The sequence below is a fragment of the Eleutherodactylus coqui genome, chromosome 7 (genome assembly GCF_035609145.1).
Source record: "Eleutherodactylus coqui strain aEleCoq1 chromosome 7, aEleCoq1.hap1, whole genome shotgun sequence".
In the NCBI taxonomy this organism is placed as follows: Eukaryota; Metazoa; Chordata; class Amphibia; order Anura; family Eleutherodactylidae; genus Eleutherodactylus; species Eleutherodactylus coqui.
The window spans coordinates 89855871-89870770 of NC_089843.1; the positions used below are offsets into that span (position 1 = coordinate 89855871).

At 49.6% G+C, this 14900-nt stretch overlaps 1 protein-coding gene across 2 annotated transcripts in view; it reads right to left on the bottom strand.

Moving 5' to 3' along the window:
* CLOCK (clock circadian regulator) overlaps window positions 1–14900 on the bottom strand; it is a 111809-nt gene that overhangs the window by 43110 nt on the left and 53799 nt on the right. For both annotated transcript variants that reach the window (XM_066573356.1, XM_066573355.1), the window contains exons 7-10: window positions 13764–13853; window positions 5218–5338; window positions 1783–1896; window positions 1011–1129 (exon numbers count right to left, since the gene is read on the bottom strand). In XM_066573356.1, the coding sequence (XP_066429453.1) occupies window positions 1011–1129; window positions 1783–1896; window positions 5218–5338; window positions 13764–13853 (444 nt within the window). The remainder of the gene's footprint in view (window positions 1–1010; window positions 1130–1782; window positions 1897–5217; window positions 5339–13763; window positions 13854–14900) is intronic.

The window sequence follows — 14900 nt, forward strand, 5'->3', positions numbered from 1 at the left end:
CTCTTCTCATGGCACAATAAGCCACCGCTGACCTGATCCAATGTGATATGACAGCTTTAGAAGCCACAAGTCCACGTCTCAGACCATTTGGGATTAGAAAAAAAGAATAGGAATGCCTGAGCACGGACGTCACAAAGGTAGATTCGAAAGGCTTGAACTAAAATCAAATTTGTGGACAGCAAGTTCCCTCAGATGAGCGGAAGAGGGACAGAACGAAGGTTAGACAATGTCTTCATTGATGTAGAAGTCTGACACCAGCTTAGGTAAGAAAGGAGGAAACAAGACACAGGACCACCTTGTACTGATGGAAGATGGAGAACGGAGGATTGGCCAACAAGGCTGAGAGCTCAGAAGCCTGGCAGATGGAGGTGACCGCTATCAAAAAGGCCGCATTCCAGGACAAGAGACAAGAGACAAGCTCAAGTCTAAGGGTCCTGACACTGACACTAAGGTTGGAAGCTTGCGATTGTTTCCAAGTAACTCCATTTTTGACAGTAACTAATACCCAGTCTTCAGCTGTCCCCCCCCAATGTCTCAGACGAGAAATAAACATGTTTCTTTACAGACTCTTTCTGTCCTATAGATTAGCCATATCCGGTGGCATACAAATCAGAAAGATTGAAAAATACCTCTACAGCGCCATTTATTGGATGGCAGCATTTCTTCAATTCAAAGAGACCTTATAACAAGCCATCAATGATTGGGAATATTAAACCAAGCCAGAAACCATGCATAGACAGACTGTTTCGGGGTGCTTGCCCCTCATCAGAATGCAGTAGATTTATGGCTTAGTCTGTGAGGGGCCCATTAGCTTTTAGGTGTCCCCACACCCCTTCTGGGTGCTCTCCTTGGGGAGAGACTATACCCTCCCCTGATCCACTCACCCCCTAGGTGTCCCCACACCCCTTTTGGGTGCTCTCCTTAAGTAGACACGACACCACTTCTGACCCTGGTGGCATACATACAGGACTCCAAGAACTTGATTAATGTAAACCCTAAAGACAACATACCTTAATGAACTGAGGTGTAGCCAGCCGTACGGTAGCTACAAAGCACACTCGCTCTTCATACGTGGGCCTGAGCGGCCTCTGTAATGCCCCATCAAAGCCATTATGTGTCGAGTTCGGCACTAAAATAAAGCAGAAAGAATTGTTTAAAGATCTGGTTCAGTATAAAATCTCATAACTTCTGCACAATACTGTTAGAGTTCCAATGTATCACACCTTTCAGTCTTTTCCATAGAAAATCTTGCACACCAGAACATATGAACAGCAAAAAGCAGTGGTGCCGTGCTCTGGGCGCAACATCATCCATAGCGGACTGAGCATCCCTCACTCATTTGAGTAACATGTAAAGGGATTGTCCAACTTCTAGATGTTTTGCTGCAGGAAGTTTACAGCTCTGTACATTGCACAGTGACCCGGGTTTGTACTATAGGCTGAACCCCACAGGACTCTGCCTGTGATCCCAACTCAGACCACTGCACAACGTACAGAGCTATACGCTTCCTGCAGCAAATCTTTTAGCAGTCGGACAACTGCTTTAACATTAGATAGCGATGCAGGGGAAACCAATGGCTGCCCAAAACTCTCTAAGTGATAACTTGCTGACTGTCAAGACGGTTCCACTTTGAGAATGGATTGTCTGCAGAAAACGTAACTTGTAACGTGAAGCTCTGGTTACAACGGTCTTCTTAGTAAGAAGCAGACAGCAATGTATCAAGACTGGATCTATGCATTGTAAACTATGTGTTTAGGTTGCCTATATTCTAGTGCAAATTACCATTGTTTAAAGACTTGAAATTCCCGATGCATTTTACAAATTCATACGTGGCCGGTTCTTTTGGGTCCACTGTTCCCCGTAACATGTGGCAACAGAATTCAAGTTCATTTTTTGCTGAAAGAAAATAAGACATAAAATGGCTTGAAAGGCAGATCGTACAATATCTTACAAAGACTTCTTACAAAAGCCATCTTTTGAGCAATAATCGTTGTGTCTAAACAGGCGGCCATCGGGCACTGTTCGTGCACTATTCGTTCATCGTTGACTTTTAGCAAGCGAGCCAAAAGTCAGTGATGAGCCTTATCAGAGCCGTGCATTGAGTTCTCAGCGGGATACCAGCTGATAGCATTCTTTCAGCTGGTATCCCACATGGAACTCTCAGTTATAGCTCCAAGAACAAGGCAGCTCCTGCTGTTCTCGGCATTATCAGCTAAGCAGGATACCAGCGGACAGCTCCAAGAACAAAGCAGCTGTTTGCATATACAAAGCAGCTGCTATTCTGGAAGTTATCCGCATTGTCCCTCTTTGTCTGCATTTAACTCTTAAGTAGCTAATTAGCTACCTTAAAGTTTATGCAAAGATGATCGCTCAAAACAGTCACTCAGACTATCGTTTGAGCGATTTTTGAGCGATCATCTTTCAGTGTAAATGGGCCTTAAAAGAGGTTTCCCAGTAATGACATTTATGACCTTATCCACAGAATAAGTGACACATGTCGGATCACTGGGGATTCAAAAGAGACCCCCAGCAACCCTGAGATCTGCACATCCGGAGTTCACCATGTGAACAGAGCAATGGCATGCAGGTGTGACAACCCCTCTATTCACTTACTTCTATGGGATGGAGGAAGATTGCTGAGAACTTCCTCCATCCCATAGAAGTGAACTGAGCAGCAGAGACCCCTGCACACCACGGCTCTATTCACATAAGGAACTGAGTGCAGATGTCAGGGTTGCTGGGAGTCCCAAGGGGTCAGACCAACAGCAATCTAGTATTTTTTTCCCTATCCTGAGAATAGAGGATAAATGTCATTAGTGTGAAATCTCTAACCAGTTAAGGATGAACGACCTTCACCACAAGGGATTAATATTGCGTTACTTTAATAGATTGGACGCAGCGATACTAATTGTGTTTTGGGTGTAATTTGTTTTCCTTCATTTTAAAACTACTGGAAAAGTTTTTTTTAAACTTATTTATTTATTTTTTTTAACTTTTTAAAACTAATTTTTACAACATTCTTTTTGTAGTCCCCATAAGGGACTTTAATATGTGATTGTTTGATCATTTCATTATACCGCAATCTGATAAGCTCCACGTGATTCTAAGGCTGGATGCAGACGACCGTATATCGGCTCGGTTTTCATGCCAAGCCAATATACGTCGTCTCTCTCTGCAGGAGGGGGAGGCTGGAAGAGCCAGGAGCAGTGCTCTGAGCTCCCGCCCCCTCTCTGCCCCTCTGCACTATTTGCAATGGGGAGAGGCGGGACGGGGCGGGCTAATTCTTGGAACTTAGCCCTGCCCCCTTTTATTGCAAATAGTGCAGAGGGGCGGAGAGGGGGTGGAGAGGCAGAGAGGGGGCGGGAGCTTAGTTCCTGCTCCTGGCTCTTCCATCCTCCCCCCCTCCGGAAGATGAGGACGACGTATATTGGCTCGGCGTGAAAACCGAGCAGATATACGTTCATGTGACTCCAGCCTAAGGCATACCTTTTTGTAGGTAATCTGGTATGCCAGCCCTGGCAGCTTTCAGAAGGCTGGGCCATTTAGAGGGTGTCAGCTGTGAGAAATAGCCGGCACTCACATTGTATTGAGTGGGATCGGCTCCTGATCCTCCTCTCCAAACCAGGACATAACTGGGTCTTGGAGCATTGAGAGTGTTAAAAGGAAGTCTGTCATTTTCACAATGTAAACCAAATATACTGCAACATGGAGGACTTCTTGCTGATTAAATGTTACCTGTATTTTCTTTAACACCGGCTCCCATCCACAGATATGAGTCTTGAAGCACTTCTCGTGCAGTATGCTAATGAAGAGTGGAGCATCCGATGAGCGGTTCACCTCTCACTCTGGTCCAGGCCATCTCCTACCTTCTTCCATTAAACACATCCCTTGGAGTATTGATTGACGGCTACCACTCTGGCTGCTGAAGAGGTCTAGTGTTCCATGTATCACCGGCGCCAAACTGAAGGATCAGCCCCATGTGCTGTGACACCATTCATGACATGCTGGCTGAGAAGACATCACACAACAGGCACCCAATCGCTCAGTATGGCACAGATACCTGGAACACTAGACTTCAGCAGGCAGAGCTGTCGATCTCAATCAATACTCCAAGGGAAGGGTTTGAGGTAGAGAATGAGACAGCCCGGAACAAAATGAGAGATGAATCTCCTTATGGACGGTCCCCCCGTCAGTAGCATACTGCGCAGGAAGCGCATCAAGGGTCACATCTGTGGATGGGGGGGGGGGGGGGGGGGCTTTGTTCAAGAAAATAAAAAGTAACATTTTAAGCAGCAAGTTGCCCCAGACTTTACAGTATATTTGATTTACATTGTGAAAATGATGCGACAGACTTCCGGTGGGGTGTATTCACACATGGTGGATCTTGGAGCAAATTCACATCCAAATCTGCAGCATATTTTGCACTGTGGATTTTGATGCAGATGCTCGCCAAACATCATGTAGATCTGCAGCATATTTCGCCCTTTTATTTGAAGGGTTGAAGTCTGCTGTGGATCTACATACAAATCTGCACCAACGGTACAGAAATTGATGCAGATTTTCCGGTCCGAAAAATCCGTAGTATGTATGAACGCACCCATACAGGACTTTTAGGACTGGTGTACTGACAGAGGTTTCTATGGTGTATATTGATATTGGGAGGGCAACCCTACATAGAAACATACTAAGATTACATTGCATCTAGGCAACATAGTAGATTGTCAATAACCTGGCCTATCTGAGATGAGACATGCAGACATGTGCTACAGCATTGGTGAGGGAATGGCAACTTCTACTCACTACACTAAGGGCTTCTTTAGACGACCGTATATCGGCTGGGCTTTCACGCCGAGCCGATATACGGTGTCCTTGTCTGCGGGGGACGGGGGACGGGGACGGGGGACGGCAGATGGAATAGCCAGGAGCAGGAACTGAGCTCCCGCCCCTTCCCACTATTTGCAATGGGAGGGGTGGGGCGGGGGCGGAGCTAAGTGGCGGTACTTAGCTTCGCCCCCTCCTGTTGCAAATAGAGGCAAGGGGCGGAGAGGGGCGGGAGCTCAGTTCCTGCTCCTGGCTCTTCCATCCTCCTCCCCCTGCAGACAAGGACACCGTATATCGGCCGGGCGTGAAAACCCAGCCGATATACAGTCGTCTAAATAAGCCCTAAACTAGTAAAACCCTAAGTGTAGACAACAAACAGAATAGGAAAGCACTTACTTTTCAGATAATCTGAACCCAAAGAAGCACTTTCCACCATGCGTGTTGACAGGATTTTATATATGTCCGAATGCTCCCCTTCGGGGATAAAATTAAATATACTCTGATCAACAAGATCAGACTGAAAGAAAAGATGGAAAAATAGTTAAAAGTCTAGTAAGCCACAAGATATCGGTCCACCCTAGAAACACAAAGCAAACATATCATCTTCCATTTAATACATGTCAGCTGGTGCCGAGATTCAGGTGTGACAGAGGAGTCTCATTTATAGATACAACCCATGAGGTGAAGTAGTGATGGTCTCTCTCTCCAGCGTACAGGTAGAACTATTTCCTGTTGATCTGGCAGTGACTACCGTAATACGGTCTTAGCAAAAAGATGCTAAAGCTGAGGAATCTGTTATAAACAGTAGGTGGCGATAAAGATCCAAACTTAATCACTCCAGCGAGTGAAAATTAATGATCATCATTCAGCGTAAACACGGCCAACGATTAAAAGATGAACAATAGTTCGTTCGCATATCATTCATTTCATGCAGCCATAAAACTCATTTTTTGCTCATTTGCTAACTGTTCGGTTTAAACATCAATCGTTCAGTTGTTCTCATTCACCGGTATAGTGAACTGAACGACTGAACAACCCTGCTGAAATAAAAAATAAAAGTACCGTACTTTTCGCTTTATAATTATCATTGTTGGCTCGTTCTCTGAACGAGAAGTGAACGATTCTCAACGATGTATCTGCCTGTCTAAACAGGTGGGTAATGACGTCGCCAGATCCGTCACTCGTGCAAATGATTCTCCTTCAGGATCATTCAGTGTAAAAGCAGCATTACACAGCTGAGTGATAAGATAAAGTTAACCTTTTATTTCGCTATGCCTGAAGGGAAGATATGAACACAGGCAGAGATCCAACCCAGGTCACCTAAGGTAAAATAGTTGACAAATCCAACTGCTGAAACAAAGAATCTTAGGACTTTATGATGCCACATCTGTCTTAAGGCGGTCCTGGCCGCTCTCCATCTAGGTCTGTTCTTGTAAATACTTGTTTTCCCACAGCATTTATCTTTACTCTGCATTGTTTCTGGAGACGTTTATGAATGAACTAACAACTGGGTGTTGCTATTCCTCTGTGTGTCACCATGCAATCTGATACTCTGAAGACTGATTGGCCAGTGTCCGACCATGTAGACTCACAGCGCCAACTGTTAACACCCACTGTCACTTTATGGATACATTTCTAGGAGCAATAACAGAGGAACAGCTTAAAGGGGTTGTCCCGCGACAGCAAGTGGGGTTAAGCACTTCTGTATGGCCATATTAATGCACTTTGTAATATACATGGTGCATTAAATATTGGCCATACAGAAGTAAGACACTTACCCCCTTCGGTGCTGGCGTCCCCGTCTCCATGGTGACGATCAAACTTATCCTCTGGTCTCCGCAACAGTCGCGCTTGCGCAGAGAGGAATCCTCTTCTGGAGGGTCCGGGCTCACGAGCTGCGTCCTGGCTCCTCCCCCTTCTCAGCGACATCACGTAGCTCCACCCCCGTCACATGGTGCCGATCAGCCAATGAGGTGGCTGTAATCGGCAGTGGAGCTCAGACTGGAGAAGAACATCCACGGTGCACCATGGGAGAAGACCCGCAGTGCACCATGGGAGAAGACCAGCGGTGCACCTTGGGAAATGACGGCGGCCATCTTGGAAGAAGATTTTTATAACTTCATGAAACAGCTTCATGGTGAGTAGAAACGCTCTAAAACAGATATTTTGGTATAACTTACCGTAAAATCTCTTTCTCGTCGCGTTCATTGGGGGCCACAGCCTAGACCATGGGGATATAGCCACTGCCCTAGGAGGCGACACTAAGCAAAAAAGTGTTAGCTCCTCCCCACCTGGCTATATCCCCCTGCAGGCACTCAGCTAATTAGTCTGTCTGCAAGCAGTAGGAAGCCAGTGGGAGTAAAATTATACATACTATGTTTTATACATACCAAAAAACATACTTTTGGCGCAATTTTCTGCCAAACCATGACCGAAGAACAGGAAGTTCCAGCAACCGCCTAAATAAACAAGGGGTGGGTGCTGTGGCCCCTAATGAACGCGACGAGAGAGATTTTACGGTAAGTTATACCAAAATATCTGTTTTAGAGCGTTTCTACTCACCATGAAGCTGTTTCATGACGTTATAAAAATCTTCTTCCAAGATGGCCGCCGTCATTTCCCAAGGTGCACTGCTGGTCTTCTCCCATGGTGCACTGCGGGTCTTCTCCCATGGTGCACCGTGGATGTTCTTCTCCAGTCTGAGCTCCACTGCCGATTACAGCCACCTCATTGGCTGATTGGGGGCCACAGCCTAGACCATGGGACGTCCACAAGCAGTCCCGAAAACAATATATTGGGTGGGTATTCAAAGTTCGGCTGTGCGGTCAACGACCGCCGCCTGCAAGATCTTCCGGCCAAGAGCGGCGTCAGATGATGCAGCTGTGTGGACCTTATAAAATTTTGAGAACGTATGTAAGGAAGTCCAGGTGGCTGCCTTACACACCTGAAGGGCTGAGGCTCCGTGACGGACTGCCCAGGAAGCCCCTACCGCTCGTGTGGAGTGGGCCGTAACCCGAAATGGCGGCGAGCGCCCTGAGGCGCGATACGCCTCTGTTATCAGGGACCTTATCCATTTCGATAGGGTGACTTTTGAGGCTGCCAAGCCCCTTCGGGTCCCCTCCGGAATAACGAAGAGGGTGTCGGTCTTCCGAAACTCCTTTGTTCTTTTCACATAGATCCTCAGCGCCCTTACTACGTCCAGGTGGTGCAGCATTTTTTCCTTTTTGTGTACTGGATCTGGACAAAAAGAAGGCAAGACAATTTCTTCATTAATGTGAAACTGCGAGAATACCTTTGGTAGAAACTCGGGTGATGGTCTTAGTACCGCTTTGTCCTGGTGGAAGGTCATATATGGCACCTGTATAGACAAGGCCGCCAGCTCCGAGACCCTACGGATTGACGTGATAGCGACGAGGAATACCACCTTCCAGGTCAGTAGTCGCATAGAAATTTCCTTCAGCGGTTCAAACGGCTGGTCCGTCATAGTGTCCAACACGAGATTAAGGTCCCAAGTTTGGACCGGGGGTTTAAACGGGGGCGTCGTATGGGCGACTCCTTGCAGGAATGTACGTACTGCCATCCTATTTGCGATTGGCTTTTGGAACAGTACCGTTAATGCCGACACCTGTCCTCTTAACGAACCTACCCTCAATCCTACTTCGAGGCCCGATTGTAGGAATGCAAGAATTCTGGCCACCGAAAATTGCATCGGTTGTACCCGCCTCTCCTCACACCAGGTGAAGAAGCGCTTCCAGACTCTATAATAAATTGCAGATGAGGCTGGTTTTCTGGCCCGTATCATTGTCCGAATAACCTTCTCCGAATAACCTTTTCTCCTCAACACCTCGGTCTCAACGGCCAAGCCGTCAAATGCAGAGACTTGGAATTCGGGTGTAGAAAAGGTCCCTGGGATAGCAGGTCTCTTTGTTCCGGAAGATGCCACGGTGTGTCGAACAGCATTTCTATGATAGTCGCGTACCAGCTTCTTCTTAGCCAGTCTGGCGCTATTAATATCGCTGGTCGCCCTTCCTGCTTGATTTTCCCTAGGATCCTCGGTATGAGAGGGATTGGTGGAAATACGTATAGGAGCTTGTACTCCCCCCACGAAATGGTCAGCGCATCCGTTGTCGCTGCTTGTGGATCCCGCGCTTGAGACACAAATGGGCGTAGTTTGTAGTTTAGTCGGGACGCCATGAGGTCCACGTCTGGTGTGCCCCATTTCAGGCATATCGTCCGAAAAACTTCTGGGTGCAGCCCCCATTCGCCGGGATCCACTGTTTCCCGGCTTAGATAATCCACCACCCAGTTTTCTATTCAGGGAATGTAGACTGCGGAAATCGATCTCAGATGCTTCTCCCACGTTAGTATGCCTGCTACCTCGCTCATTACCGACGCGCTCCGTGTTCCCCCTTGCCGGTTGACATAGGCCACCGCTGTGTTGTTGTCCGTCTGGACGCGTACATTTTTTCTCTTGAGACTGGGCCCGAAGTGTCGGAGAGTCAGGTAGATGGCCCGCAACTCTAGGATGTTTATATGCAGCCTTGTCTCTCTTTGAGACCACACTCCTTGAACAGACTGGTCCCCCAGTGTTCCGCCCCAACCTGAAAGGCTGGCGTCCGTCGTCACTACTATCCAACGATTTGGGCCCAAAGGCCGTCCCGCCTGAAGCCTTCCAGGTTCCAGCCACCACTTCAGTGACCTTTGGACTTGAGGGGTTATCTGGATTCGCTGTTCCAGGGTCAGCCGGGACCCATTCCAGCGTGACAATATCAAGTGTTGTAGCTTCCTCGACCGGAACTGGGCGAACGGAACCGCCTCGAATGCTGCCACCATCTGGCCCAGGATAGCCATGCAGTGTCTGAGGGTTAGCGGTTTCCCCTGTATTAGGGACCGGACCCCCTGCCGGAGCTTGTCTACCTTTGCTTGGGGTAGCAGGACCCGATGCTGGCTGGTGTCGAATATCATGCCCAAAAACTCCAAGCGTTGTGTTGGTATTAGGCATGATTTTTCGCGGTTCACTATCCAGCCGAATTCTTCTAGAATCTTCATCGTGACGTGTAGGCTTTTGATGTTGCCGCCCCACGACGGTGCCTTTATTAGTATATCGTCCAGGTATGGGATGGCTGATATACCTTCCGCATGGAGTAGCGCCATCACTGCTGCTAGTACCTTCGTAAAAACTCTTGGAGAGGTAGACAGGCCGAATGGCAGCGCCGTAAATTGAAAATGCCTTCCCTGTGTTTCGAAACGAAGAAATTTTTGATGTGTTTCCCGAATCGGGATATGGAGATAAGCGTCCTTGATATCTATCGAGGACAGAAATTCGCCTGGTTGCATGGAGGTTACCACGGACCTGATTGATTCCATCCGGAAATGTTTTGTTCTGATGAAATGATTCAACCTCCTTAAATCCAGAACCGGCCTCACTCTGCCGTCCTTTTTGGGTACAAGAAAAAGATTCGAATAGAACCCTTGCCTCTCTTGTGCCCCCGGTACCGGTTTCACAACCCCCCGTGCCAGAAGGTTCTGCACTGCCTGCTGTAGGTTGGCTACTCCTTCCGGGGTGGTAGGCACTCTGGAGCTGCAGAACGAATTCCGTGGGAGAGTCGTGAATTCGATTGCGTACCCGGATGTCACAATCTCCTGCACCCACTTGTCGCTCACGCGCCTCCCCCATGTCTCCCGAAATTGGGAGAGCCTGCCCCCCACCCTGGTGACACTGGGTGGGGGCAGCATCTCATGCCACGCCCTTTGATCCCGCCGTTTTAGATGTTCCGGGTCGGGATCGCCATGTTTGTCTTGTTTTGAAAGAGGGGCCCCTCTTTGCGTCCGTCGGGGTTCTTGTAGACTGGGACCACTGCCCTGACCCTGGACGGGACGAAAAACGCCGAAAGGATCTAAAAAACGGTTTCCTTTTTAATGGAACCTTCTCCTTTCTTGCCGGCATTTGTGGTAACGACGTGCTCTTGCCGCCTGTAGCGTCCTTTATCATGTCATCCAGTTTAGGTCCAAACAGCCTGTTTCCTTCGAATGGCAATTTTGTTAGGGCCATCTTGGATGCTGTATCTGCTGACCAGCTTTTCAGCCAGAGAGTTCTCCTTGCCACAACCGATGCAGCGGATGCCCGGGCAACGAACTTGGCTGCGTCTAGTTCTGCTGCGCATACAAACTTGCTTGCCTGTATGACGTTGTCTGTCAGTTCGAGCAACTCACTCGGTGGAGCGCCTGCTACAATGTCTCTTCGTAGTTGTTTGGCCCAGGCTATGGACGCCTTACTGACCCATGCGGCCGCAAAAATCGTCTGTAAGGCAGTGCCTGTGGCTTGAAACACGGTTTTTGCCAACGTATCCAGCTTCCTGTCTTGAGGATTAGCCAGCATTGCTACTTCGGCTGTTGGCAGTGCTGTGCTTCTAGACAGTCGTGACACTGGCGGGTCAACTACCGGAGGTACCGCCGAACCCTTTTTCAGACCCCCTGGGAATGGGTATGTAATTTCCCAAGTCTTCCCGGGTTGCCTAAATTTTTTGTCCGGGTTCTGCCATTCCTTGTTAAGGACCTCCGAAAAATCCGGATGGTCTGGGAAGACCTGTCGCGATCTCTTCTGCCGTCTAATTGACACCAGGGAAGGAGCCGTCTCCACTGGTTCCTCCGTTACTTGGAGGGTTTCTCTTATGGATATTACCAGGCCGTCCATTAGACTGGCTAGGCGCGACACCTGTTCCTCGTCTAGTTCCGAAACTGACAAGCCTGCAGAGTGGTCGTAGTCTTCAGACCCACTGCCCTCGCCTGCCGTTTGGGCCGTGTCCTGGGACGCCCATGAGCAAGACGCTCGAGGGGACTCATGGCGAGCCCAGGCTGGTCTCGCAGAATACCGGGACCGTGAAGAGTGCCTTGATCTGTGGTAAGTATGCACGGACTCCCTGGACCCATGAGAGCCATGAGAGTCCCTGTATCGTCTGGACTTGGAGGATCTAGACGACCTCCTGGTGTGGCGCGATCTATGGGGAGTGTCCTCGCTGCTACGGGACCTCCTTCTCTTGTGCCCTCCCTCGTGCATATTCCGAGGAGGACGCGTCTGAGCTGGGCTCTAACCGGCGTAAAATCGCCGCAGAGGATGTGGCCAAGCCAGAAACGGCAGCGGCCAGGGACCTCGCCCATTGGGGTTTGGGCCCTGGCTCCACAGGGGCGGCGGGGGGCACCGGGGTCCCTGGAGCTGCGCGCGCCGCGGCACATCTAGCGCAGCGGGGGTCGACTTGACCGCAAGCAAACATAACGCTGCAGGTAGTGCAAGCGTAATGCTTTATCCTCCCCTTGGCCGGGCTGGAACCCTCTGATCTAGGGTCAGACATGGCAACAGACAACAATTTCCAGGTAGCGGGTAAGCTACGTACCGTTACAGGAATGCCTGCAGGGGGGACGGGGAGGGCGAGGGGAGAACACCGCGAAGTGCTGCCTTGGGCAGGGCTTACCCGGTCTAGCAGCTGTTTCTGCGGTTCCCCCGGTCCAGCTGGAGCCTCTGGTCCTGACGCTTGGATGCTGTCGGGAGTCGACGCGGGTACACCACACGATCTCGCAGCGTTGGTGACCCGGCAGGTGCTGTGGCAGGGACTGCTGCGGCGTTGTTACAGCTGCTGGTGCCCGAGACGGAAGGTGCTGCTGCTGTCCGGGTGCTTTCTCCGTAGCAGAAGGAAACTGCAGGGCTGAATGGCTGGACGGCTGCTGTGTGCTCAGAGAGCTGCGCAGTGCTGGGCTCAGAAGTGCAGACAGACGAAGTGTCCAGCTGCAGAGAGCGGCCATTCCTCTGTCCGGCTGCCCCTTTTAAACTTGCCGTGGTCGGAGGGGGCGTGGCCTACCCCGGAAGCGTCCCCGCTACCCGGAAGTAACGTTTTCCGGCCGTGACGACGGCGCTCCGCCCCCCGGAGCGCCGTGCCCGGAAGTGGCCTGTCGGCCGGCGCCCTGCAACATGCCCGCTTCTATCCCTGGCCGGGAGAGCTGCCGCTGCCGTCCCGCTGCTCCTTAAGGTAACCTGCGTCCGCTGCCGCCGCCAGTATGGAGTCCCGAACGGACTGTTACCGCCGCCGCTGTCCGTGTGGAGTCCCAAGCGGGGTGTCTTGTCCTGGGAGCCACAGCCTGTCCGTGCGTCGACCGCTCCAGCAGTGCTGCCCCCTACGCGTCACCGTCAGACAGTGCGCTACTCCAGGGAGGGGGAGCCCTATGGCTGGCGGGTAACCGACTCAGATGCGCATTGCATGGTTGGGCCCCTTTTTCTTCTCTGGGTGAGACGCCGCAGTAGTGGTGGAGACACCCCCTGCCTGCGTCTCCCCCGGGAGGCAAGTAGAGCCAGGGAAAAGCCCCGACTCCCCTGATTCCCGCGAATAGCTCTTTCCACGTCTGCCTCCTAGCAGACACTAAGCTAAAGACTAATTAGCTGAGTGCCTGCAGGGGGGATATAGCCAGGTGGGGAGGAGCTAACACTTTTTTGCTTAGTGTCGCCTCCTAGGGCAGTGGCTATATCCCCATGGTCTAGGCTGTGGCCCCCAATGATACGGACGAGAAAAAAAACTGATTTACATGGGTAGTTTGTGATGCTTGCTTAACATGGGGGACTGGGGTGTGAAAATCTTTTCGTTTTGGCCGCGGGACAACCCCTTTAATGTAGAGTTCAGAGAAAAGATACTCAGGTGAGCACTGCAGCCCCCTTATTCTAGCAATCAGCTGAGATCTCAGCAGCAAAAACCCCACTGATCAAAACTTTTCACTCATCTCTCCGACATGTCAAGTTTATGGAAAGTGCAGTTACTCTTTAAAGCAAATGAAAATATATCTATCCTCAAAACTCAGCACCTCCCAACCTAATAGTATATGAGACCCATCACTGCCATGTCAGGTTATAAAGCAAATATAAACGTGCACCCAAAAACCTATCAGCAGCCAATACTTACAGGTAAGTGTTCAAGTAAAGGTGTAACACTCTCCGATACATAGATGATATTTCCATCGGTCATGACTGCCAGGAAAAAGCCATCCAGGGCCTGGGACAGAGAGAAGACATGTTAGATGTATTTTTCATCAATGTACTGTGTTCAAACCACATTCATACTGATTTTAAGAAAAAAAAAATTAGATGTATTGACTCCATCAATGTTAGCAGGTCAGAAGTCTATAGCTTCCATGATGTGATGTACCCACATACTAGATTAAGACCATTACGAATGCCGGAGCCTTACATTTCCAACCAAAATGTTTGCACAAGTGCAGAGACAAGTGTTCTCACAGTGCAATGCTGCAGTCAGGTTACGTCCACATATCCTGTCGCACTACTGCAGTACCAAAATGAAGTAAAAAGTAAAAAATACAGTTACCCAGCATGTTCTGCCAAAATATAAGGCTCTTTTAACATGTGCACTGTGACTTCCATTTATAAAGGAGCACTAATGTTGCCCAACAAATCCCAATGAAATACTAATAGGGGTTTTCCAGGCAGCACCCACTGTCGGTTCTGGGATACACCGGGGTTGGAGCGGAAGCTGCTGCTCCATCTCCCCTATAGTGGCCAGCGCTCTTAACTGCAGGCACTGCTCCCATTGATTTCAATGAGAGCTACGCCTGCAATTGCGAGCGCCGTCCACTACACAGAGCAACGGCTTCTATTCCGACCCTGATAGTGGGGTCCATTAGATTCTGTGAGGTGTCTATCATGTAAGCAGAAAAGCAGCCCTGCAGGTAGTGCTATTTTTCCCCATCAGATAAAGGAATGACGCCTCTGACACAGATGTGTACACCATCTTAGTTGTACAGTGGCATAACAAGCAAGAAATTCCACATGTAAACAGCCAACATATTTCATAATCTGGATTTACCTGCAGCTTCCCCAATGGCTAGAAATTTCAGGCCCCTAATCCCACAATGGGCATTTATTTGTAACGGATTGTTGGGTGTCTTCATCGATCACTAGAACAAAGGTCCTGAGCCCCCCCCCCCCCCCTCCCTTCCCGCTGCATTCAAACTTCACATTGTGGGTGCACACATAGGCAGAGTATTGTGTGCAGATGCTAAGTGCAAAACCCATCTGGAACATA